Raw genomic sequence first — 27,771 nt, 5'->3', positions numbered from 1 at the left:
ATAAGTTTGTACAGAATTTATAGGATTTTAGTCATAAAACCTGATTAGATGACACTACTTTGGGAGAGCTAAGCATAGATGAGAATATAATATTAAAACGTGTTTTCAGTGGAGTGTGAGGGTGGATATTGGACTACTCTGGCTCAGAATATGGCTCAGTGGCTGTTTTTTGAGAACACTGTAAAAAATTCTTGGTCTCCATGAGAGGCTGAGAATTTATTATTAGCTGACCCGCTATTCGCTTCGCGTATCAAGAAGTACTTTGTTATATTACCTTATCTTCAGATTGTAACCATTGATTCTAGTAAAATTTCTTGCGAGGTTATACAATATTAAGCTATTAAGCGATTTAGTTTTGTCTCATTTTGAGTAAACAGAGGGCCACCTGTCACTTAATTTAACAGTGTTGTTTGACTCTTAACCATCTGCCTGTATTTCTGTCTCTTTAACATGCCGGGTATGTTATGTAACAACCAGCTCACCGCAGGCTGATGGAGCAAGAATTGTGGACGATGCCAGTCATTATGACGTCTGCCTGGAAAAGCGAGCCAAATCCTGACCCCGTCCTTACTACTGTTATGGTTGAATCCCAAGTTAGAGGCAGACATTTTTAACTCAGTTTAATTTGCTTATGTTTGGTTTATTTAACAGCATTGTCAGTATGGCATTGAATCAGGATGGTTAATAAACAGAATGTTGGTCAGGATATGGAAGGAAGCGGTCGTGGCTTAATTAATGACATGATTCCAGGTCTAAGAAAGACCACAAAATTTTCGTAAGGATAGCAGTTCTCCGTTCCGAATTTTTAACCCATTCTTATGTGAAGCTCGAATCAAACTACTGTCTACAGATGACGAGAAAATCCCTGCAAGGGGAAGTCGTTTCTGGTCGGTGCGGGGGGAATGTTACTTATCAGCTGGACTAGAGGGCTGCTATTGGTGGGAAGTGCGATACGTCAGAGTTTTACGCTACTACACACAGACTGAAAACATCAAGCCGTTAAGAGTAGCGTGTAGTGAGTGCACCTCTAATGTGTTCTGCGGGTGTTGCGATAATATTCTAGATTCAATCACTGTGCCACTGTGAGGTAATCTTAAAGCTGTACCCATTAAAACACATGAAGGATTGTTGTCTGTTGTTCGTTCAGTGGTTGTGGAACGAATGCTTTTAGGATGGGTCGTCACTCACCGCGAAATCTGCGCATGCGCGTTTAACGAATTCCTAGCAGGGATTTTCTCCTAGTCTGCGGACTGTACATAACTTTCTGGAAAACATCGCAGAGTGTAAACTATTGGTACACAACGAAACTGCATGTCTTCTGGGATGTTACGCCGTGTAGTCTGGTATCAATTGACCGACGTTTTGGAGGTGATTACGGCCGTTATCATCACTTATAGTACTGATGATGGAGTCGGTAAGCACCTCCGAAATGTTGGTCAATTTCTACGATACTATACGGCGTAATATCCCAGGAGGTAGTAATTCTGATACTTGCAACCTTGAGAACCAAACATATCACCTATTTGTATTAGACTTTAAATAGAGATTTACGTCACATCTTGCGCCCTATTTCTAGTATTCCGATAAAAATCACTGTGCACTTAAGTTGATATAATGGGTACTCTACTCGAGATTCAAACCAGCGACTGTCAAAATAATGTCAGACACGTTATTAGTGAACTGACATATTCAGTGTGGCTATAGTCTGTTCACAAATCGCCCAGGGTAACTCAGAGAAATTTCGAAATACCTCACTTCAGCTTTTAGTTTTACGGAGCCCGTGCAAGCCAGACAATTTAAGCTTTAAGCTCTGGTATTTACAGTGTACGTGACAGGAAAGCGACATTCAAAATAGCTACTTTTTGTCTTCCTTTAGATTTATAAATTGGGTTTCTATCCTCGTCGCAAGAAAGTGGTAATAAAATTATCTATAATTCTATGTAACGTATCAGAATTGGAAGAAATATTGTATGGTTGATTCGTAGGTTATTTAATGACGTTTTATTGACGACAGGTGTTTATTTGATTCTAATTTAATATTATGTTAATGAAGAGAGAACTGAAGAAAATATGGAAGGATTCCTGTACTGATTGAATGTATTTAAATTTAATAAATAAAATTACTTGCATAATTTCAACCCTTACGTTGAATATTAAATCAGTGCTGTCAACTGAAACAGAATTTCCATAAGATAGTAGCCACGCATGATCGAATAGTAATATAATAATGAGTCACTGCACCGGTAGTCCCCGGAGTAAAACACAGCTGAGGGCTTACGGATCATAACATCGTCCATAATTCACATCGTGCTGCGGTACCCAACAATCCTGGTTACCTGTTAATTGCTAATTATGTCAGTAACTGCATACGGGGTTTTATGCAGTCATCTTTCCGTCGTATTAGACGCAAGTTTTTGGCAAACGCACATAATTAATTTTAGCGTTTAATTTAGTAAAGTAATACTAAATCAAAAATATAAATTTTATTTCGTTATTGAGTAAGGTATGTTATGCTTACTAACTAACACAAGAGTTATAACAAAAGAGCAACAGACCAACCGCGTGCAATTCACAATGGGTTTACAAAATATCTGCTATATAACATTTACCTTGGAATTATCAATTATGTTTTTAGTTTTTATTATATTAATTAATAATATTATGTGTTTTTCTCACAGATCTAAGACTACAGATTTTTAATATTGTTACACTTTTGTTAAAATTTATATTATTAATGTTTTAGTACCTACAAAGAACTAATTCCTTAAAATGTTATAATTATTATTTTAATAAAATATAATGTAATGTTTAACTTGATTGTTAATTTATTTTGTAATTTCATCTGTTAATATTTAAATTTAAATAATGTTAATCTATCGGAATTAGCAAATATAAATTTTATTTGAACTTAACCGTTATTATTTAGTCGTCTGCAAAAAAATGAGGGTTATCGAATAATTGTATTCCTCATAGGTTATCATGTTCCTGTTGTTTTGTTTATATTTTGGTGATTGCTACGAAATAAAGAAAATTATTAGCCATGCCAACAGACAGATTCCCAAATTAATCAATAAATAGGTCTGCGGACAGACTCGATCAAGGATTACTATTGAAAAGATTATTAGCTGAGATCATAACTGGCCAACAAACGGTTTACATTGGCAGTTTGATAAATGTGTTGATAAAAATTTCTTAACTTACAAGTTTTATCTTGGGAAAATATTACAGTCAACATAACTTCTTAATATTAAATTGCATTAACCTTGTGTTTTTTAACTTGTTAATTGTTCAGCTGTTTTAAAAACCGCAGTACTTCTGAAACTGGTTCTACTTTTGTCTTTAAGTGAAAGTGCATAGTTCCATCAGAAAATTACGGATGACGCTTGTACAAACTTAACGTTATTGTATTTGAAATATATAAGGAGGTTCTTCTGAAGAGACTCGTTTTTTTCCAGACGGCTTAGAATGATAATGAGCTGTGATATTAGACATTGTTATTCCTAAAAATGGTCAATTACGCATGGCCCATGTGAGTTGTGTATTGAGAAACTTATATTATACAGTGATGCACCAAATCTCGTCACTCCTACCTCTTCCGTTAGAGTCAAGCCACAGGCTAACGAATCGTGTATTACAAATAATTTTCGTGTACTTCCACGCTTTCTGCAGAGGACTTATGTCCGTACCAGACAGTGATTTATTATTTTAATTTCCTATCAGTCACGTCGCTCCTCTTATATCTGATATAATTGACAGCACAAACAATTTTCTCCCTGTCATTAGACCAGCTGTGTTCATTGATGCTAGCGAAATGTTTGTCGTCTACCTCGTCCCATTCGTCAAGGCTGTTGTGGCAGAAATGAGTTCATTTTCCACACCATTTTCTTGCCTCACTATCTCGTCGGTTTCACTGCAGAATGTGGGAACGAACACCATTACCGTGATCTTAACAACTCCAAAGGCATTTTCTGTCCCAGGAAGTGAAAAATTATGTTTTTATAAATTCGCTCTTGCTATATACAGAACTTTAAATAAATCTATACAGTAGAAAACAACGCATTTTCTTGCATTTATGTTCTTTCCTTTAGACGGAACACCTTTTTCCATTTAAAGTTATGTTAACAAAAAACAAACCAAACCAGGCAAAATATAACCATGTTGCCAATGTGTGCATGTTGTAGACTTCCAACTGCTTATCTCTCTGTATGTTAGTCCGCCAATTCCCAGAAGTCGATTTTATAGAGTTACGAAACAGTTTATGTCTAACTAAAGATCGGAAATCGTAACCAGTAGAGAAATCAAAATTTCAACAGGAAAGTATGCGTACCATGCACAATTGTTGTTATCACATAAGACGTAGAAGACTAAGACGCGGTTCAAATACTTTAGCATGAAGCTCTAAGTATGAATTTATTATTAGGCGTTCGGCTCAAGTGTGTTCTTCTAATAAGACTGTTCAAATACCTGTTCGTATAAATAATAAGACATACTGGTTAGTACTTAATTTTTTCACATAGAAATATTGTTATAGAAGTACGTAACGTACAGTCACATTCATCATCTAATAATAAGTAAACAGGAATTTATTTTCACAGAAATAAGACATGGTACAAATTAATGATGGAGACAGTAAGCTATTTTGGTAAGTGGTTTAATTTTTTCGCAATGCCAAGGAATTATATTTGATAACGAAGCCGTAACAAACTAATTAAATTTACATAACCTCGATTATTATAGCTATGACATATCAATGAAATTATGGTATAAAAATTGATGACTGCTGTTTGTTTTCTGGATCTTCACAATACCACAATCTGAAGCTCCTATGCAATATTTATTTGAGTTTCTTTCATCAGGACGTAATTATCACAACTCACCTATATCTTAAAGAATGTTCGGAACATGATCTTAACCTTTCCATGACGATTAAGAAGCTGAGAATCTCGATTAAAATTTTGTACACTGCATGATTTCTGTAACATCATTACGAAGGCTGAATTTTCGCAAATACGTCTAAACATCTCGTTTGAGATGCTTCGCCTTCTCAGTATTTCTGTTCCCCTCCTCAACCCCACTCTCACATCGTTTTACCCCTTTTTATTCTTTCAGTCATTGTGTGTGTGTGAGTGTAAGAACTTCCATAGTCTGAACCAATGTTATTAGCGCTTTCCTGCTTCTTCAGTACACGTCTCCCACTTTTTTATACGTCTTTCTCCAAGGCTTTTGTGTTTCATTGCAGGGCGGACTTGTCGTTAAGACACACTGACTTCTTTGCGAGAGTTCTTTGTGCATTCTTTTTCTCTCTTTGCTTATCTTTCTCTGTCCCAGAATCTGTAATGTCTTCCTGGCGTAGTGTCGGAAATGCTGAGACAAAATGTGTCGAACTATGCACTGGATCAGTTTGTACGATCACAAGAATGCCGTTTACTTGCACGTTCAAACGATATTCTTAATATTTAAAATATTGCGCGTGGACGTATTTAAACATATGCTGGGATACATACCGCTGACCAATTAGCAAAGCAATTCTGGTGATATTGAAACTTCTCTTATGTATTACTTATCCGTCTCTGAAAATTCTCTTCATCTACCCCATGTAAACAGGGAACTCAGAATGGTAGCCAATTCAATATTCCAGGTCCCAATGCCCATATATAATATAAAGTTGGCCTTCACGCAGATCTTGCTTGTAATAGGACGACATTCTGGTAAGCCATTACATACAATTTAACCTTCTCTTATCTCAAATCCGTCATTAAAAACACCTTTCAGAGGCAATACTTTCTGAACATTCTAATAAGAAACCTGTCAAAGTAGGGGTTGTGGCAATAGACGCTAGAATTACCGCATCATAATATAAAGTAAATTTATTCGTCCGTGGTAACTTAGCAACGTGGCAGCGCTGCTGTTATCTAGAATACCCCCCCCCCCCCACTTCCCCGCTCATGATTCTTCCTATTTTACATCTCAACAGAAACTCTTGAGGTCTTTCCTTTCAGAGCGTTGCCGTTGATGTTAGAGCGTGAGGGTAGTGAGAAATCTCAACAAGTGTTTTGTCTCATTTTAGTGTAAAACAGTATTGCTACGATCGTAATAAATACGTCGATTGTTTGGTATTTCTTTTTTTTTATTCTCTTTGCCTCCTCATTTCGTTATTTCAGCAACTTTTATTGATGTTAATATGGGTAATACCGGTTCATACGAAGATTTGTGTAGTAAATTTCGAATTATGACATAATTATTTGTCATTACCTGATCATGTACCTTCGCAATCGGTTTCTAAATATATTATAGGTTGGTGAGACTTCAGGTTCTCACGGCGACTTTTCAGAGGCGTGTTATCTCCAGCATCCTGATGATGGAACTAGCAATTGATCAGAATTGTGAAATTTCTGTTATGTTTCATAAACGTATACTATGAATTATGTCCTGTGATAAACATGGCTTCTGTTCATCAGTTTACATATTTGAATGGTGTCCGTTTATCTGCTTATACGTCAGTTCATTTGTCGCATCTGTCATCTTCCGGGAAGACTGTCGGATATTGATTGATTGCTCGATTGACGGGTTTATTCGGTACTCAAGTACACTGATTATTCCTGAAACATTATCCAAATCCAAATTTAAATCGCCATAATTTTAACTAACTACTGTAAATGAATTTAACTTAATTATCAGTAATATTATTTCCTGTAAACCAAATTTAAGTGTTATACCGCCATGATTGGGTCACTGAATAATGATCAAATGTGATAATTGCTTTAAAAAGAATAATCAATCTGGTTGTACTACTGAATTGAAACTGCAGTTCATGAAGGCCTACATGTGGTCACGAAGTTCATTCCAATTACACGCGTTGAATAAAACAAATATTTAAAAAATATTTACATGCCCCGGCCTCTTTGTCCAGGGAAAAGAGTCCAAGTTACCACCTGAATAGGAGACTTAAATCCATGAGTACTAAGCGAATTATTTAATTCCTTAAAACGTCAAATAAATTCTTATGTCAGACACACTCTTGTTTTGAAGATCACTTACTGTCTCCAGTATCAGGGCTCGCATGATGGAGGCAGTGAGAACCTTTTAAATGTCGATGTTTTTCTGCCAGGAAACATGGCTCATCGCCCTGATGTTGGAGGCAGCAAGGGCCTATGAGACGTCGGTAAACTTCTACCAGACTACACAGCGCAACAACCCAGAAGACAGAAATCTTCATCTTCGTACTCATCGCCGGAGAACCTGAAATCTTACATTCTCTTGTTTAATAGAAATTGAACTTCAAGTGGAGGTGAAAGTAACGAAAGCGTAACAAGTGCACATAGCACACAGTGAATTATTTTTAAAGATAAGCCTAACTCGGCACGTATAAGACTCCACGTCTTGAAACGCCTGGGGTGGCGGCAACTTCTCGTACGTAGTTGCAGAGCGTGTTATCTACTACTAAGGTATAAAAGCCCAGAGTTTTAACGCCTCTAATACCAACACTTCCATTGAACACAATTCAAAACTAGTTGTACACACTTACGATCCCGTCAACCTACCTCCCAAATAAGTCTTAATGCTGTATTGCCATCTCTTTATCGTTCTTCCAATTGGACGTTTCCCAAGAGGCTTTCTTATAAAAATTTTATAATTAGTTCTCGTCTCTCGCATTCTAGCAACGTTCTCAAACGATCTTCATATAGTTTATACTACTATCCTAACAATACACTCTGTCCTGTATAAAATTCGAAGTTCCTTTTCTCTTTGAAGTCCAGTGATACCTGCATGTACCATCTACATTGACATTAAGTGACTGCATTTTATATTTATGAGTTTCCTGTGATTCTCAATGTAGACAAGGGCTATTTCCTTAAGCAGCATCAACGCATTGGAGAAGTGTTGGGATTTCTTTGGGGTACTGACTGAATTTTTAAATATTATTTAGATGCACTACGGTTTCCCGGTGCAAGATAAATCCAATACACATCCTGGCACCTTTTTAGATGCATTTTAATATTTAATATTACCCTACCATGTAAGTATATGCACTCAGAACTTTCCTTAATACAGAAATTTACATAGTTCTGCATTTATGTTGGACACTCCGTAGCTTCGAATTAGTCGAGAAGATGATCATTAATGGTAGGCCTATGCAGAATGTTGTAAGATGTTTGCCGTGGCCTACTTAAAGGCACAATTTTGGCATTTGCCTGGAGAGAGATTCAGAAAAATTACAACAAACCTGTCATGACAGCCACTAACAATCATGGAACCTAGACCGGGAACTCCTGAATAAAATCCAGTGTCTTACCGCTACTACATTAATCTGGTCTGTAATTTGAGGTGTATTTAATACATACGACGTTTCGGAATTTGGCTGTACTCCCGTCTTCGGGTGACTGATTGCCATTATATTGACATATATATTGTGGTTTAGTTTAATTTCTAGCGGCATTAGCGATGTTAAACTTTTTGCGATGGAAATGTTGGTATTGTAACGACCAGTTACGGTGTAGAGTCAACAATGCACGAGAGACTGAACAATGTCTTACATAAATATAGTATGCTGACTTGTCACATGCCTCCATATAATCAACATTTTTATTAATTTTACTTTGGCAACTTTTCATAAAATTCTATTTAAAATATAATATTTTGATGGAAGCGAAAGCGTTTCTTTGAAATGTTATTAAATCTTCATCCATTATGAATAATTTCATTAAAATTTTCATGGCCGAATCAAGTTAACAGTCATCAATTGAAACACGCTTAACGCATCGACTAGTTCTTTCTTGTTTATTCAGCGGAATTAATATTTGAATTTTAAAATTTTTGAACATGAGTTTTTTTATAAAATCTCAAAGGACGAACGCATTAAATCATATTTACTTTTAAACGAAAGCTTGTTTCTCCTTATTTTATACTGAATAGAAGCAATTATATTATCTATTATTATTTATTTTGTATAATGTGAATAAATCGAAGACTGCGCCGAGTAGACGATTACACGTTTGTGTAAGCCAAGAGGTAGATTTAGAAATATAGCAGAGTGATTCTGGAACTGTGTTCTTAAAACCGCGGGAGACCCTCAAATTTTATACATCGTTAAGATGTTTGTCCTGTTTCAATATATTTTAATTTACATGATAACTAATTGCAAAAATAGGTAATAAAATTACCCTGAAGGTCATGATATAAGGTGGTTAAAGAATATTGATTTAAAATGTGCCCTACATAACCTATATTTATGATAACATATTTTGTGTAATTATATTTGAAATGATAATTAAAAATACCAAAAAGTATGTAATAAATACTGCAATGTAATTTCCACAATTAAACCTCGTTTTTCATGGCTTTGGGCTTAGAGGTGACGTATTATTGGCTCTTTATTTACCTCTAATCAGTTTTGTTTTCAAAATAACGGTTGTGGAGCGTTATAGTTTCTATAAATTACACTTACTGAATAATAAGGAATGAATCTACTTTATTAGCTCTTCTGTACTGTAAACAAAGTAGAAAATATACGCATAGAGTAACAATTCTTACACATTCGCTCTTTTATAGACTGCATATTTTCAGTTCATGAATGTTGTCTGATATGTATTTTTATGCCTTTGCAAATGGCACTCATGACATTAAAAATGTCTGGAGTCAATGACTTTAGCGTAGGCAGGGGTGTCTGGCTGAGGATTCCCCTTCATCACTTCCACGCGCAAAAACATATCTAGATGTTCATGTAAAGTCTCCATTGATGTTGTCCGATTTTAACAAAAATTCCAATGTGGTGACAAATTTAAGAAAAAATCTCCCCATTATCTAGTTTAATGAAAGTTATTTCAGCAGTTCTTCAGTTGTTACTTCATATATACGGACGGACAGACATCGGGAAGCTGACAGACACATTTTTGTAAATTCGTTACAGGCGTGTAATCATTCTCTCATGCCGTTCTAAGCGTTGAAGACAGACCTTGGCACTCAGTTCGAAACATCCTGTCCTGTCTTGTGAACACGTAGTAAGTAAGTCCACGGGGTTCCTTGGGACTTCACAAGCGTGCTTTCTCACAATCATCACGAATTATACTGTTGCGCTACCCGGACAAGTTCGTGTGGAAGGATTTACTTTAGAAGGGGAAAACTGACTGATGGAAGTAAAAAAAAAGTTGCACGCGAGCTTACGTTGGAGATTATTATATTTTACACCCAAGACGGGTTTATTTTCCAAGTTTCTATTTTGCCTCTATCATCAGGGCGATGAGCCCTGATGATAGAGGCAGCAAGGACCTCTGAAACGTTGATAATCTTCTACCAGACTACACAGCGCTACAACCCAGAAGACAGCCATCTTCAGACTCACCTCCATGAAAACCTCATCCTACCAAATATATGATCTTTATCCATTGCAATTGTTTATTATTATTATTATTATAGTAAACTTTTATGCCTTGTCAGTTATACGTTTGTAATTATTTTCTCTCATCATGAATATTGTAACACTAAAGGCTTGATAAAATGCGGTACGGAAATGGATCTATGAGGAATGTAATGTGTATATTAGACTTCATCATTGGATTTTACAAGAAATACAGGTGTTATCTACTCCCAGATTCAAATCACTTGTTTTTAATTGCTTGGAATTGCTTTCAAGCTTCTAGTTATGAAAAAAATTAATCAGGGAATAGGTACGTAAATTCCCATTCAAGGTGCAAGCGTACAAATTTTATGATTTGCATTTACTCCTAAACCTTGTTAAGAGCGGCCTTCATTAATAGCCGACTTCTGACATATATGTCACGAAGTTCATTCATTATAAGAGCCAGGTTTAATGAAAACAAATTAAACCTGTCTGAAATAAGAGGCTTTTATGATTCTGAGAAGTATCACACTTATATTTTAGAGAGAATGCGTTATTTTTATCTACAGGTCAAGCCTTGATTAAAAATTAACGTTTTAATGGATATATTAAAATGATTTTTTCTTTAGATTTTCTTGCGGTTTTAATCGCTTTACTATTATGAAAGTTTTTATCGGTACTTTCAGCAGGACAAATATAAATAGCCACATAAATCGCCAGTGTTTGAACATGTGCAAAAATGATCTTAATAATAAAGTATCGATACAAAATTTTATAACAAGAAAATAAAGTAATTCTGCTGACAGAACCATTTAAAAGCAAAAACTCTGAATAATGAGTTCATGAAAACGTAAATTTTTATTAAGGTAATTTTTCCTTTGTCCTAAAATGGATGGAAAGTGATATTATTCTGTCCCAGCTAAGTTTTCAGCCCATCATAATCTCCTTCGCTTCACTGCTGACTGATCTGTATAAGTCAGCATGCCTCTGACTGCAGCGTGAGATTTGATTTCCCACCAGTAAAGCTAATCGGCTGTTTTAAAGAATAACTAAACGAATAAGTAACTAATTAGCCGAGTAATCGCTTGACGTGCAAATAACTGATGGCTTTTACTATTCAAGAAATTCTCTTTTATCGATTTCATCACCTTATTTACAAAGCGCTCGTTCTCTGTAGCTGCTCGTTCCATTTTATTGTTTTTCTCCCATTCATATCTTTTATTCTCGAGAGGCCTTTTAGTATGAGGCTTTCTAATCAAAACTTTGTAAGCGAAATTTAATAAAAATCTGCTTACATGTGCCGAAAGTTTTCGTAATTGTTCCGAGAAATGTGTGGGGTAATGGTGCATGGTTGAAGTCCTGTGCCATAAGTAACACGTGAAAATGTTGATGTAAGCAGCCAACTTCTGTAATCTAACTCTTCAACCTCGAAGTCCTGTGGTTAGAGAATACAGCATCAGCCCTAACCATGTTACTGCATGGCTGTGAATTCAGATTGAACTACGAGGTGGAAGGTATTTTTAACTCGCAGTAAGTTGAATTTGTTTCTGGTTGCTTCTGAGTACAGATGTTAAAATGACAGTAGATCCGAATGCCAGGCGAATGAATTGGTGGATGAATTAGTTGGTGTGTGTGCAGATGAATGAAAGGAAAGACACGAAGGTGAGTGGGAAAATGAATGAGGATTGAATGGTAAATAAGTGATGTGTGATTCAGTGAGTTGGCGAACGATTTAGTGAATGAGAAATATTTTAAAGTGAAATTTGTTGTTATTGAGTTTCTTTAAATTGTGTGTTTATTTAGGCATTTGTTTTGCCTGTAAACTCAAATATGACATGCAGATAATACAAACTGACATCGCCGCTGTAGTAGTAAGGATTTTCTAGCTGCATGTAAATTACTTGTTGCAGTTACAAAATTATTCAGGCTCCTAAACAAAGACTATGCACTTATGCCACGATGCTATAGTATCTATAGACGTTAGCGATACGGACATTGCATTGCAAGTGAAGGGTCTCGGGTTGACGTTTTAACAATTCTCGGTAGTTAACGTTTCTGATACCTCATTGAACGTTTCAACTGAAAATAACAGATGACTTTCCATTTACTTTTACGACTGTGTTTTGTCACTACCGTCATTCCACTTCCCAGGCAACAAATGTGATTCCTGTGTAAGGTTCGTGCTCTGGAGATTGTTTGTTATATTATTACGACTTAGAATTTGAGTTAAATCAAATGGTAAACATTTCCTGCACCAATGGTTCGTATTGCAGCGAAAAGTGAACCTTATAGACGGCTGAAATGGAAGTTAAATATGAATTAAAATTCGCTCTATGAGACGGATCGTAAAATAAATTGATAGATTATTACAGAATTAGAAATTTCTGGGAGACCTAAGCTACCTAGGAGGTTAATGAAATGGACCTTAAATAGACTGTGAGGATGAAGATTAGATTTAATTGGCTGAGGATAAGGTATAGTGATGGGCTCTTTTAGCCATGATAATTGAAATTCAGGTTTCATAAAGGGCGGAGAATATCTTGGCTAACAGAGTAACGGAGTGTTGGGTTCTCAGTAAGGAGTATAAAAATTTAGGTAAATTTAAATGGTTTCAATATTGCTTATGGCTTATAAAGTAGCCTGACAGTATGAAAGTTTATATAATAGCAAATACTGAGAAAAACCCAGGACCTGAAATGCAGCGTCACTCACACTGTCATGGAATCCAATTTCACTGCGAATGTCACTTTGACGTCTATATCGCGCATGGGGTTGGCACCGACATCTGTAGTTTCGATTTTTCCTGCTTCTCTGGGAAACCCAAAAAGAGTAATTGGTTGGTGCAAATATAAACTGCCTAGAGGAATATCTAGGATAGACTTAATCACAGGATTGCTCGTGAAAATTCCTGGCAGTGGGGGAAATCATTCTTTGATAGCTTTTTATGCAAATTTTAAATGCAGTTACTTGCTGGCTACCTATAGATCAGGAGTACAAACAGAACAAAACCGAAGCTGTACTATTCGCTTTCCTGTTACACAATCCAGGGGAAAAGTCGAATTTTGTCTTTTACGGGCGGGACTAGTTTGCTGGCTACAGTTTGTTACCGTTACGAGGCACTTCTGAACCACACAATCAGCTCGTAGAATAGATGTAAGCGTAAATCCAGATTGTGAGCTAGGAATGGATGAGGAGACGAGAATTCCATGCTTCAGTGTTATCTGTAAAGAATAAGTTCTGGAAGGAATTTGAGTTTATAGTTTCGTTTTAACGTTTAAACCTTTATGTCTCATACCCAGATTAGAGTCTGTACTTGTTTTATTTCCTACGCGTAATACAAGTTCAGCCAACTCAATAAAACAGAACCTTTCACGACAAACTGAAATTTTCTCAGCTAGTCAAGAACTTCGCCGCCATTTATGAAACTCTAAGGTTCATCACTGTTTTTACAAGTGCCCGCTACTGGATCCTACACTGAACCAAATGAATTTAGTCCACATCCTGACATCCTGTTTGTTTTAAGGCCCATTTTAGTATTACGTTCCCAACTACATGTAGGTTTTCCAAGTGGTCTCCTCACTTCAGGCTTTTAAAACTAAAATGCTGTATGCGTTTCTGGTCTTTCTTATGCATGTAAGTTTGTAAATGGGGCAGGTGCCTAACCGACAGCTTCCCCGCCTCTATTTCTGATGTTTTGTGCATCCCCGTTCACTTAATCTGCTAGAAGCCCTGAATCTCCCATGCGGTACATTATTCTACCTAGAAAAATCTTATTGTTTTCTCAGCTTACTGGTAGCCATTATCAATGTCTCCGTATGGAGCCCAGATGTCGTATAATCTCTGGGTCTTTAGAGAGGATTAGCTTCTATAAGTAGTGAGACCTGGGCCTTGGGCAATCTGGACGGGGTTTCCCTAGATTCTGCTAGTGCAACGTACACCGGTTGATAGGCCCAATAACATTTGATGAGGATTACAGTTATGATGGTCTTTATTATGCGGTTGTAATGTGAACTTCGCTTAGATAAATTCCATGCAGGAGAGTCCTTTTTACAATTCAGGGTCCCAATAAAGAGCCCTAAAATTCAAAGTAAATTGATCTGATTTTTAAGCATTTCTTGTAGACCGTTAAATTAAATGGGAGGGAATAGTTTACAACAAAATAATTCAGTTATAATTTTTAGAAGCATACTGTCTTATTCCATTTGATTCAGTAGCATTCATTCTTATCCACCGTCTTAAAAAAACTTAATGTATATTAGTTATTTATTTGACGACGTTGGTAATAGCTCAGACTATTTAGCGTCGAATGATAGGATGTTCTTCGAAACAAGCGGCCGTGTCCTGATTTGAGTTACTATCTGGCATATTCCTGGTGGGACTGACAAAAACCACGAAAAATGTCAGTCAGGATTGCATCTCTTAGTCGAGATTTTAATCTGAGACCTCCGTAGTACGAATCAGATGCGCTGACGACTCGGTCACGACTTTAGATCTTAAAACTTAAGACGATGGACAATGTTGAAAATAAATGTCATGTCAACTGCTTATTTTTTACACTAAAAAGTGATGTTCAGAGACTTTAACCTCTTACCACAAGGCCACCACCAGAACTCCATGATTGCAGATAACAGAAGAACGTAGGGCTCACCTTTGCAAAGCGCAGAATCTTGATGTAGGATATGTCGCTGTTTCTGATAAAAGAATCCTGTATTTTCTCAGTCACTTCACACAAACACACGTAGTTAACCGACAAGTTCAAGTTATTTTTTGAACTGAGAGTCTCAGTTTCACCTTAATATCACTGTATATTTGTATCTGGATATGAAAATAATACAATCAAAACTTTGTACGAGAACTTATTTATGACTTGTAACTTATTCGGTCAACTTGCTGAAGGTAGATTTACTTGCTATCTTTTCACTGGCAGTGATTAAAGCGTTCATTTAGAATGGGATTTAATTTGGCATTTGAATGCTGAAATTAAAAGACATGTAAACCTTCGCTCTTGTGTTGCTGCTTTCAGTCGACTGTCATATACTGTAGATTTATGCGCACACATGTAACAAGTGTTAAAATAATTGACTGATAACAGTGACTAATTAACCACTGACACAAATCATTCACTTGCCTGCGAGTACCTTTTAAAAATAGTTATATATATATTGCGTTATTTAGATAAAGCATTAAATATTCACAGCTTTAGACATGATACTAACGTAATAAAAATTAGTTTGTATGTGTAACCAAATCTTATTTCGTTCCAATCACTGGTTAGGTTCCTTTCTATCAGTTTCAATTAACTATCACATTAACATCTTGCATTTTAAATAAAATAATGTGGTTATCTTAATCACTGACTGCGTCGTCTTTCAAGCGGGAAAGTTCAGTATAAAGGCAGTTATAATGTGATGTTTGTAAATGGAAACTGAATGACGTTCCTTCCTTGTAAATTTTTTCTTTTAATTTTTTGCACAATTTCCCCGGCTGGAGCTGTTGCTTGTCTCACCACTGCCCCTGCCCTGGTAGGCAACACTCAACCCACTGCGCTCGCCTGGCGCCGCGACGCCCGCAACTGTTTTTCTCCCCCACTCTTCAGCACCAAGCGCCGTGCTAGCAGTGACATCAAGCGGCCAAGATCTTGGAACTCACATTTTTCGACAGACTGACCATGATTTTCGGATTACATGTCATTCATCATTTTTATATTGGTTTAGAACTTCACAGGAAGAACGTAGACTGATGGTTTTTGAGAACAGAGAGCTAAGGAGAATATTTTGATTTAAGAGAGAGGAAGTTTTTATTTCGACCAATAATCGAAACGAATGAGATGGTCGAAGCATGGGATAATTGATAAATTAATGTCAAAACTTTTTGACGGAAAATCGGAAAGGAAGAAATAATTAACTTGGGAGACGTGCGTAGATATATATGGAGTTAGTTATAAATATAGCAATATTGGAAAACTGCTGTCTGTACGGGAGGACACAGTGTCCATAGGCGTTCTTTGCGCCTCTACTTGTAAATTCTCCTGGTTGTGTATGTACATGTACACGTGTGTTTACATTGTGTATGTCGAGGTAACGCTGGGAAGTGAGATAACAATTTGAAGTCTTACAGTGATTGATCTGATAAGAAATCTCCCAAAATTAATTGTTAATTATTACGTGTCAGTGTTATGTGCAGATAAGAGTGACTAATGAATCCAACAGAATAAAATTCCAAGTGTCAGTTATATCCGGCAGTGATAATTGTTCTTGTGCACTACGTATTACAGTGATATGTAGCTCATGAGTTAGCGTTCTAGGCTAGTGCATAGAATGTCATGCGATTTAATATTATTCGGGCCACATTTTTATTATTGCTTGAAATTTCAATATGTCACAGAACATTATTATAATATTTTATGGGCCAACTTAACTGGTACACAGATTCTGTCTACGATAAATTTGTCGGCATCATTTCTAGTTTTTTTTTATTTACGAATAATACCCATGCTTAGTTTGTAGGGATATTCATGACCTGTCTTTATACCAAATTACACATGCATAGCTCAACTTGTTCATAGTTGTCGTTGTGAAACGTAAAGCTGAAGAGATTTGTTTACACAACTGTCGTGTTGCTATTTTACATTTAAAAAAAAATCTTGGCAACATTTGCATATTTTCTAATTGTCTGGTGCCATTCATAATTTCAGGATCCTGTATTAAATGTCACCAGCGTTGTGCCAGACTGACAAGGTTCTGAATTCGCTATCTTGTTAAAAATCTGGCTTGGGCCTCAGTCGCAATAATGTTTGTACCAGAGTTTGGTGAAAATTCGTCGAGCTGTTTTCGAGTTGAAACATGCGGGCGATAGACGCGATCACTCCTATGTGCCTTTATTTTATACAACGAGTGCTTAATAATGAGACGACCAGCTGACAGACAATCCTGTTGAAGAATATGCAGTAACGATGTTTAGAGAACGCCGAAGCTCAAATGTAGTCTTTAATTATTGCACGCACCGATAATTCACTTCGGAGTGTTTGCCAACAGCAAAAAACCTATAAAAGGCAAACACTAATAAAATGTACAACACAAAAATACATTAATAATAATAAATTATCCAATTTGGTAAGCAGACTAATTTTCATATCGGGGATGCCTAGTTCAAATCCGACCAGATGACCGATAACCCGAGTGAGTTGCCTGTTTCATGGTTTATACAGGACAGAATTTAATTCTTAATTAAGGGGTACAGCCAAAATGACTGCCAACACATATGTTCAAAACTTGAAAATGCAATTTCGTTCTACGTGTAACCTAATCTAATTATTACAGTGGATTTTTCTTAACACCAACAGACTGCAATTATCATGTAGTCATGACTCAATTTCCAGAGCCTCGTATGTGATAAAAAAATGATTACGGGAACATTATTGTCAAGTTCCAGATCCGTCTAGATTCATTATCGTCTTATCATATCTAATTAAAATCTGATTAGTTTTAGCATATACCCTCGGTTAGTTTTTCTTGGTTTAATTAATGGTGGCTTTAAATTACTTAGATTTTGCAGTGTCAAATGGTAGGCTGATTTTTAATGAATGAATTGGAAAAGATTCGAAAAATGGTTTTGGAATATGCCGAGGTACTATCCTGTCATTTACCTGTACGGTCAGTGAAATCGCCCAATATCTCGGTATTTTCACCATTTGAGTTATTACCCTGAAAATGCTAAGATTTGTGTTTTAATTTCAGTTTCCACTGTATGGGACTTTATGACCTGTGCTTTGAGACTTGCTGGTAAATTAAGTGTAAGGTCGTGGTGGGATCTCTGATCTAGCAATGGAGTGTGCCACCGGCGAAACAAATTACACAGCATTAAAACGGAATCTTAGCCACAGCTGCATGAAGTCAGAACATAGAATTCGGTGTACTAATCTCCTTGTTATGCCCGTATGGACTAGAGTCCAACTCCTATCCCACTTTACGGCTATCTTTTCAACTCTCTTCCTATGTAACTATATATATTTTTTGAATTCCTAACAAAGCATTAATTTTAGAAATCTGTCAGTGTCCATTTTGTTCATGTGCATTGGTCATATTACTCTGTAATCATCTGTTCGCTCGTTTACAGAATAAGTATTTAGCTCCTTCCGTACATGTTTCCTTTCAAGTTTGTGTAATCTGCTACGTCATTTACAAATATAATTTCTACAGCTTGAATTTTACTAACAGTTTCGTTGTTAATTTTTGTACTAAAATACTTTTCTCGTATTGTAATATTCTCTGTGTGGTTCTTCTCTTCACTTAGAAGTTCAATAATTCCTTTGTCCGCATCCTATTTGATGTTGGATAAGCTGTAACTTTCCCCTATGTACCCAGTCCATAACCCCCATTATTACCACGTGGTATTTCGGCACCCATTCACTCGCTTTGTTCCATGGTTCATCCATTAGCGAATACGGACCAGTCTGAACATGAAATCGATAATTGGTTTATGCTTTTACATTATTATCTCCAGTGAGTGTCATTAATAAGTGTAAAAATGTTTCTTGATGGGAGAAGTCATGTTTGATTCCAGTGATAGGTGAGATTTTTGTTTATTTATTTTAACATACTGATTGCTCCCTTTACTTTATTACGGTCAGCCCGTATAATATTATTCACAAATAACTTCACTTTTCTCATCATCAACATCGCTTTTACTTTAGGTTATAGGAAATCTACCTGTTCCGGCTTCAGCTTTCTATCTCTTTCCTGGGTGGTCAATGTCTCTTCTTCCTCATCGCGTATGATGGAAGCCTCCAAGCTCTATATTCCTTAATTTTATATTTTTCAAGTGTGTTCTTGTACATCCCTTGCATGATACAATTACATATTTTCCTGATTGACCCATTGTAGTGTCTTGTTTATTTCCACATAACAGTGTCAGAGCTGCCATTGTCTCGTAGAATTTTTGTTCCTTTCTTATCTGCCCCCCCCACCCCCTTACATTTCTTCCTATGCTCCTAGTGGAATGTGGTACCGTAATATATTGAATATGAAAACCATTGGTGAATTTTCGTTATATGACATGTCATTTTCGAGATTGGAACCTTCAGTCACAGTGTACATATGCAATCCTATACGAAAGGCGATCTTCTTTCTATTATAAAAATTTGTGATTCCTCGTTGTTGTCAATAAATTACGTCATCAACAATGTCAACAGATATTTGTTTACTCGGCATTGTTGTGTTCCACAACAATGCCGAGTACAACACAACAATGCAGAGTAAACAAATAACGCTTCACAACAAAGAAATCAAAAATTATCAACCCAGTCGCATTATCACTGCTCCAGAAGCAGCACATCGCATTCTTGAATATTGACTGACAGTTGGCCTAAAACATCAGAAAAGTGAAAGAAGACGTTATCAAGTATTTGAAGTACCAACTCTAACAACTCCTGCAAGGTAAACTGATACTCATTCGATATATTACGATTACGAAACTATCATGAAAACTGACTTTTGATCGATTTTAAGACGAAGATTTGCAGGGGTGGGGCTGGACGTAAGTAGTTGACTGAACAAGAACTGCTGGTACTATAAAAATTTGTGATTCCTCGTTGTCGTCAAAAAATGACGTCATCAACAATGTCACCTTATGTTTGTTTAATCGGCATTGTTGTGGAATACCGTCAACAGAATTTATCATTATCTTTCGGTGGTGTTTCTTGGTAAGTACTGCATCTTCACTTTGTAATGGCGATCTGTGTATACAATCTTAGCACCCTTCATATAGAAAAGAGTTCTGTTACGAATTTAAGGCGTATAGGTTACGTCGAGGAAAACCTACACATATCAACCTCCGCGCTAGATGAAGATAAATGGCTAACTCTGCCGTTTCACTCCTGAATCCGTGGTATGAGAGGTTGAGTGACCTCTGGAGCCGTGATGGCGAAGTGAAAAGTTCCTGTTACTTAGAGTCCAGCCCGTAAAATTAGTTCACTGACAGAGAACTTCCAGCTGTGATGATCTTCGGCAGCCAGCATTTATGAAAAACTTCACCATAGCTCACACCGACAATCGTCTAATGAAGGGCATACATACTGCAGTCCTCGGTGGTCTGTGAGAAGAACTTTGACCCTAAATAAAACGAAGCCTAATCTTTATTAATGTAAGTGTCTTACTTAACGGTTTGAAACAAGCAGTTCGATGAAGCGAGTCTCATGTGCTTCTTGTAAAGTAGCAGTAAGTCAGTAATAAAAGTTAACGGAAAGTGGCACATAATAAGTCTTAATTAGTGTTTTAATCGTGTTTAGTTTCTTTTCCATTGCCCGGCGGAACAATAGTTTTTACTTTATTTATTTTATTTTTGGTAATGGTCATAAAATTCGCTGTAACCATGTGTTAAACGTATGATTTGAGATTATCACAGCGGTGAGTATGAAGACAGAAATCTTCATGTGTTAAACCTTTCTCTTCCTAGATGACTCTGGTGACTCTCACGTCATACATATTACCAACGCAAGCGCTACAAATTGAAGCACATATGTAATGTAATATATTGGATTAATTGTAAATCAAATCATTCACTTACTTATTGTGATATTGAACTAAGAAATTACAAGATATAAAATCTGTGATTAAATAACATGTTTTATAATGTCCTCATTTCCATGAGTTTAACTTTATTAGCATTAGTGCCAACGTGTATGACAAAACGTACACTCTGGTTATCCATGCTGGTTGACTTCAAATGTAAGTCTATTAACTGTCTTAAAACTATCCAAAAATTGGGTAGTTGAATTTTAATTTTATGTGTATAATTTATATATTATAATACGCACTATCTGTTGCTTAATACGATGTAGAACGTAATATCGTTTGGTTAAGATTGACGTGGCCAGTTATACGCATGCGTAGTGGAGCCTTACGTGGCAAACCCAGTTGGAATAAAGTATGGTTGTAGTGCTGTTGTGATTGTACAAACTTTTTAGTGTCATTTGTGTGAGTATTATTTACTCGTGTAAAAAACTGCATCAGCAGTTTTGTATAGGAAATATGACTGTTTCATCAAATGCCGTTCAATGTTCAGTATCAGAACTTTAAATAACTGTACAATGTCGACATCTCAAAAAGAGGTTAAAGGGGGTAATTAATTTTAGATTAAGAAAGAGGAGAAACTTTTCTTTAGAGTGGGGTATGGTCTTGAATGTAGTTTACGTAGTGGTATTTAGTGATGGAAAACCATGGTTTCAGAATTCTCTGTGGATTAAACATGAATCCACAATATCTACCCCAGCAACCACAGCAGCAACATGGAGCCCCACCAGGTACAGGGTTTGGTCCACCACAAAATGTATATCCTAATACTCCACATGGGGGACCCAGACCATCGCCATCTGGTACACCAGGAGGATTTCAACCACCATCTGGACTACCAGCACCTGGGGGCATGCACCCACCTGGCCCTCCAGGACCTCGGAAAATGGTACCACCTCCACAAGTGACCCCATCCCCTAACAGTAACATACCTGCACCAGTTGGACCTATGCCTGCTGGTCCTGGAATGATGACTGGAGGCCCCATGGCAAGCTCTCATCACCCTGACTTTAGTGGATCTAACATGGTGAAAGGGCCGGCAGGCCCTCCCATAGGTATGCAGATTTATCTTACAGTTAGAATTAGTTTGTGTTTTGAATCCCATAGCAAGATCTGGCTCTTGTATTGCCTAACACAGTAACAGTTATAGAATGTCTTGAGTTTGAGGGTGCCATTCTGCTGTATTTCCTTGACTTTTCATAACCTTGGAAATCTTATAATTTGCCATCAGAATGACTGTGTTTACTATAGTAAATATGTATTATAGTTTTCATATTGCAATTTTCCATACATGAAACTGTTTTGTGTTTTATTATCCTGACAAATTTAAATCTTATGGGTATGTTGTCCATGTGAAACTTTACTGCTGGCAGAGGCTGTTTACATCTTTTTAGTTGAGCTAGTTATTTTAATTTTGTAAATAGGCTAATTATTTGCTAGGTGTAAATAACATGCACATATGGCAGTAATGGCTTGAGTAATAGCTAATATCCAGTAACTAAGAATTTTAAAAATAGTTTTCATCTTTTTTATGATCATCACAAATGATAATGATGCATAAGAATTTTGTAGAGTTATCACTTTTTTAATAAATTGTTAGCTCTAAATTTTTAGAATTGAAGGTATATATTGGTTACTTACTTTTTAGTTGGATCATTGTACTGATTTATTATGAATGTTAATGCAAACCAAACTTCATAGCTAACCTGAAAAGTAACTTCTTATTTTTGTAATGGTACCATGATCTGCTCTCCAGAACATCATTGCCAGTGAACTTCTTCATATCTTCAGTGAAGTTTTTATTTAGTAGTCTGTGCCAATAGATTGTTCCGACCGGCCCTGACACTTTATTCGTTCTTCATTGCACAGTTGTTTCCATGAGCTTGTAGTCTGTGTCAGACGCATCCTCACATATTTTATACTATGAAATTATGTAATCAAAATCAATTACATCCTCTACTTTCCTGATTTATACAAATGCTAATTATTGTGAACAAAAAAGTTTGAAATGTTTAAATCTAAGAGCAACAGATGGACCATATTTATCATGAACCAAGTTTAAAGTGACTGTCTTTTGTGCTTAACATTATAGTACTCTGACATCTGTACCCTTCCACAATAAAGATAAATTGTTGGCATTGTTGTAACCATATTATACAGTTTCACTTCGCCAGCAGAGCTTTATACAGTTATTCACATGGTAGATGCACTTTTAAAAACACTGCATGAATGAAGAGCTAATTTTCCATAAGAGGGCATTGAATAGAAGCTGGAAAACTTTACAGAAGGTTGGTCATGTGCTTTAGTCACTACTTTTGCATTACATTTCCTTTCTTCTCCATGCATCCCCATTTTGTAGTATGTTGAAGAACTCGGGATTTTTATCTTTTGTATGCAGGCTTGTAGGTGGTTGCCAGCATTTAAAATGAACATACTGCATTCATTTTCATGCAGAATTTTTATAGTCTGAAGATGGAGGTGATATGTTCTTCTGAAATGTAAGTAGCAACCTACAAAGACTATACAACTGTGTATCTATGTAACCTGCAAGGCTGCACTGTGTTATAACCAAGAAGACCACAGTCCTCATTTTTACTGTCCTGAAAATCTTACAGTTTATGTTAAAGTACTTTCATTCTACTATGTTACAGTATTTTGTTATTGTGAATTTACGTTTCTTGTAGTACCCCAGAATATGCTTTCTTGTTATGAAGGACCAGGTTTTCAACCCCGTGGACCTCATCCTGCACCACAACCACCAATAATGGGGCCACCAGCAACATCAGCTCCAAGTCAGTTAGGAACTCAGTTATCAGGGATGAATTTAAGTGGACAATCACGACCACCTGTTCAGATTTCTGTAAGTTGTTCCATTGCACATTTCTTTAACATTAAGATTGCTACTGTAAAGACTAAAATAATGGCTTTTCGAGGGAAAGACCCCATTTACAGCAAATATTGTGCCTGTAACAAAGTTATTGAGCAAGTTAATTGTTTTAAATATAATATATTACATGTGAAAGTGAAATTACCTTTCTGAAAACATTCTGATTTACAGAAGAGCAGTTGAAATAATAAACTTAGTGTTCAAAACCAGTTGTGCTCAAAAGCATGCAAGCGTGATAGTTTACAAGACTTAATATGACCCATGGCCCTTATAGAAGGAAGCTTATACTGTTTGAAAATGAGAAAGTGGAATCACAGCAGCAGCAGAAATAAAATTCATGAGGAAAATGACGCAGTGGTGGTCTTTAAGAAAGTGGTCGTGGTCTTATTTAAGGTTACTATGTTGGAATTTGCCTAGAGGGACTGAGGAAAACCATGAAAACCCTCGGTCAGGATTGCAAAAATCTCTGATGATATCAGGAGTGCTAACCACTTGCCCACAACATTGCACTTTTTGTAGTTGGATTTATGAACTATGTGTCCAAATACAATGGATTTTAACTTGGCCCTCAGGCAAGATGCATTCAAAACAAAGCATTAGTTTCATTGTATATGGTACTGTATGTTGTATTTCTATGTGTATCAGGTTTTTTTTGTTGCCTCTCGAATAATTTCGCTTTATATTGTGCACATTTTTTACTCTACATCTTTGAAAAATGTAACATATTTTATTAGTTCATATGACAACTTCATATACAGAATTTGAGAATTTATTTTTTCAGAATTATTCTAGTGGACCTCCAACAAAACCTGGCTTTGGTAGTGAGCCTCTAGGTTCCCCACCAGCAAACTTTTATCATCCTCCAGGCAGCTTTCCACAAGGTATCAATGGAGGTCCTGCACCTCCCACATCATCTCCAGATCAACCTTTTCAGCCCCCTGGACAGCAACAGCATGGGTCCTTGCCACTATCTCAGTATATGAATGGCTCTATGGGTCCTCCACCAGGACCTGGAAGAGGGCCTATAGGAGGCCCTCCACAACCTCATATACCTGTTCAGGGTGGAAACATACCTGTAGCACACAGGAGTGTGCCTCCAACAGGGGTGCCACCCCAATCTGGAGGTATACAACCACATCCTGATGGTATGCCATCCCAGTCTGGAGGTATGCCACCACATCCTGGAGGTATGCCACCCCAATCTGGAGGTATGCCATCACATCCTGGAGGTATGTCATACCAGTCTGGAGGTATGCCACCCCAATCTGGAGGTATACAACCACATCCTGGTAGTATGCCATCCCAGTCTGGAGGTATGCCACCACATCCTGGAGGTATGCCACCCCAATCTGGAGGTATGCCATCACATCCTGGAGGTATGCCACCACATCCTGGAAGTATTCCACCACATCCTGGAGGTATGCCACCACATCCTGGAGGTATGCCATCCCAGTCTGGAGGTATGCCACCCCAATCTGGAGGTATCCCTACCCAACATAGAGGTATGCTGCCTCCATTTGGAGGCATGCCTCAGTCAGGAACTATACCACCTCTCACTCAACCAGGTCCACCAACAGGGAAGTCATACCCATCTCTGGTAAGTGATTGTTTTATGTGCAAGAGAGAATTTATGTTCAGTTCTGTGTTCTGTTCGAGTCCTAGAATGAAATATAGGGGCCATAACATTACTGGGTGGAAATCAGGAGGCTAGTTAAATTTAAGCAAGCTAAAATGTGAAAACAGTGTGAAACACATCTTTAATGTTATTTTGTACATCATACAGGAATGGGTAACATACCTGTCATTCATGAATGCTGTTATTAGCTGTCTTTATGATGAGATAATTGATACTATTGTGACATCAGAGATATTTGCTTTATATGAGTAGGTAACTTGATATCCCACTCCATGATAAAAACATTGAGGATGCTGGAGAGAATTTTTGGACATTAGAGAATGGAAGTAACCAGAAGACAGAAAAGTTATGTAGTAACTAGCTTCATAATTTCTATTCTTTAGCAAGTCTTGGAGGATGAATTATGACAGGGATGTAGCATGCATGGGAGAGCCAATTAGTGCATATAAGATTTTAATTGGAATACTCGAAGGGAAGAGTTCTTTTGGGAAACATAGTCTTATGGTGTGGAATAGTAAAATAGATATTAAAGAAATTAGTTGTAATGCTGTGGCTTTGATAGGATGGTGTAGACTGGTATCCAGTGGTGGGCTGTTGTAATCATAGTAAATGAGTAACCTTCAATTTCCAACTCAGAAACTATCAGCTTCTCAAGATGGAATCTGCTGTATGGAATTAATTGGATATTTTACCACTTGCTTTATTGTCTTTATGATTGTAACAAGATGTCGTATGTGCCCAGATGTATGAGTTACGTATTGGGTTTGTCAGAAACAGTTTTTAATCTAGTGAATATTGCAGTATATCTAAACATATAGGTAGATCTTCAGGGGTACGTGATGTCCAGCTTCAGTTAAAATTCCATAAATTTAAGAAAATCAGTTTTGTCATGTGTTTTTTCTTTTACTAAGTGGTGATTGTGCACTGATGCAGGACTCGTGTAAAACTATATATGGCATTTTCCACAATTGAACTAATAAAATTTTTCTCAAGGTTAAAGTCTGTTGCAGGTTTCCCAGATTTACAGGGTAATTTCTGATTTTACATCTGTTAATTTCCTGCTCATTTAGTGTTCTTTGTTACTACATTCTCCTTTATCAAGAATGCGTTATTTTTTCGATAGGACATGTACCATCCAAATGCTGGAGTACCACCTCAAATGCAGCAGCCACCCATGGGGCCACAGGGTCCTGCTGCCAGTTACCCGTCACCTCATCAGCACATGGGTCCACAGCAACCACCACATCCAGGCATGCAGTCACAACCTGCGAGACGTCTTGATCCTGATCATATGCCAAGTCCTGTAAGTAACTGGAGTCTTCTTATAAGATGCTTACACTTGAGTTGCACTGATCAAAAAATCTCTATTACATTTCTAATATTTGCTATCTGAATTACTTCGTTATAATGTGTGAAATAAATTAACTTAATAAATAACCTACTGTATAATCATTGATTATTTTACAGTATTTTTCAGAGCATCTGTTATTCTTGTGATTTTTTATGCGGTAGTAAGTAAAAATATGTGTAAACATGAAAGGAAATGAGAAGAGCTAGAGGAAGGTGGGCAGGAAATTCAGGAGAGCTGAAATGTTGTATAGGAGAAGCAACATTACACACTTTGCTTTCTATGACCTGTGCTTTTGAATTGCATTAGGAAGCTAATGACATTGCATTCTTGATCTTTCAGGTTCAGGTGATGGAAGATGACCAACGCAATAGGTCAGGAATTTTCTATACAAATCAGAAGGGGATGGTACCACCTCTTGTCACTACAAACTTCATTACCCGAGATGAAGGCAATGCTAGCCCTAGATATATTCGTAGCTCAATGTACAATATTCCAGCTACCATTGATATGATGAAGCAAGTAAGTCTGCCACACAAATCTTTTTCTTAATATAGAAACTCATAGGAACGGTTGATATTTTCCAGTCCTAATTATGTTTAAACTGTCCTTATATTTGCTTAGAGGAGATAAGGAACATACAAACTGAAGATGGAAACACAGTCAGGTACTGAATCCTTGATTTCTAGAGAATAAAACAATGGTAATGTATTTTATGTTGTGCATACTGTTTTTAGAATTTTCTTTCTTTTGTTTTTCAGGTTGCTGTGCCATTTGGTCTTGTAGTTAGTCCTCTAGCTCGGACGTTAGATGAGGAATATTTGCCACCAATTATAAACATGGGAGAAATTGGTCCTGTTCGGTGCAACAGATGTAAAGCGTATATGTGTCCGTTCATGCAATTCATTGATGGAGGGAGACGTTTCCACTGTCTTTTCTGCAAAGCCACTACAGAAGGTAAGGGTCTTGTTATATAGGGATGTAATAAATGGATGA

The 27,771-nt window shown here is 36.8% G+C and overlaps 2 protein-coding genes across 6 annotated transcripts in view; one reads left to right on the top strand and one right to left on the bottom strand.

Annotated features, from left to right (window-relative positions):
• Positions 1–15,894, bottom strand: part of LOC110834756 (uncharacterized) — a 77,606-nt gene extending 61,712 nt beyond the window's left edge. The window contains exon 1 of one of the 2 annotated variants that reach the window (XM_022074222.2): positions 14,928–15,894. The gene's annotated coding sequence lies outside the window, so the exon portion shown is untranslated. The remainder of the gene's footprint in view (positions 1–14,927) is intronic. The other variant, XM_022074221.2, reaches the window with a different exon arrangement.
• Positions 1–27,771, top strand: part of LOC110834761 (protein transport protein Sec24C) — a 104,066-nt gene that overhangs the window by 63,891 nt on the left and 12,404 nt on the right. Inside the window, exons 1-7 of one of the 4 annotated variants that reach the window (XM_087357027.1) lie at positions 19,654–19,770; positions 21,562–21,959; positions 23,619–23,764; positions 24,573–25,388; positions 26,551–26,730; positions 27,118–27,297; positions 27,537–27,732. In XM_087357027.1, the coding sequence (XP_087213153.1) occupies positions 21,581–21,959; positions 23,619–23,764; positions 24,573–25,388; positions 26,551–26,730; positions 27,118–27,297; positions 27,537–27,732 (1,897 nt within the window). In that variant the 5' untranslated portion in view covers positions 19,654–19,770; positions 21,562–21,580. Of the gene's footprint in view, positions 1–19,653; positions 19,771–20,920; positions 21,061–21,206; positions 21,310–21,561; positions 21,960–23,618; positions 23,765–24,572; positions 25,389–26,550; positions 26,731–27,117; positions 27,298–27,536; positions 27,733–27,771 lie in introns of those variants that run through there. The other 3 variants (XM_087357026.1, XM_087357024.1, XM_087357025.1) reach the window with 3 other exon arrangements.

The sequence above is a fragment of the Zootermopsis nevadensis genome, unplaced genomic scaffold (genome assembly GCF_977971745.1).
Source record: "Zootermopsis nevadensis isolate Lab colony 2312 unplaced genomic scaffold, Znev_1.0 Znev_ptg000028l, whole genome shotgun sequence".
Classification (NCBI taxonomy): Eukaryota; Metazoa; Arthropoda; class Insecta; order Blattodea; family Termopsidae; genus Zootermopsis; species Zootermopsis nevadensis.
This window is presented reverse-complemented; position numbering and strand designations above follow the sequence as displayed.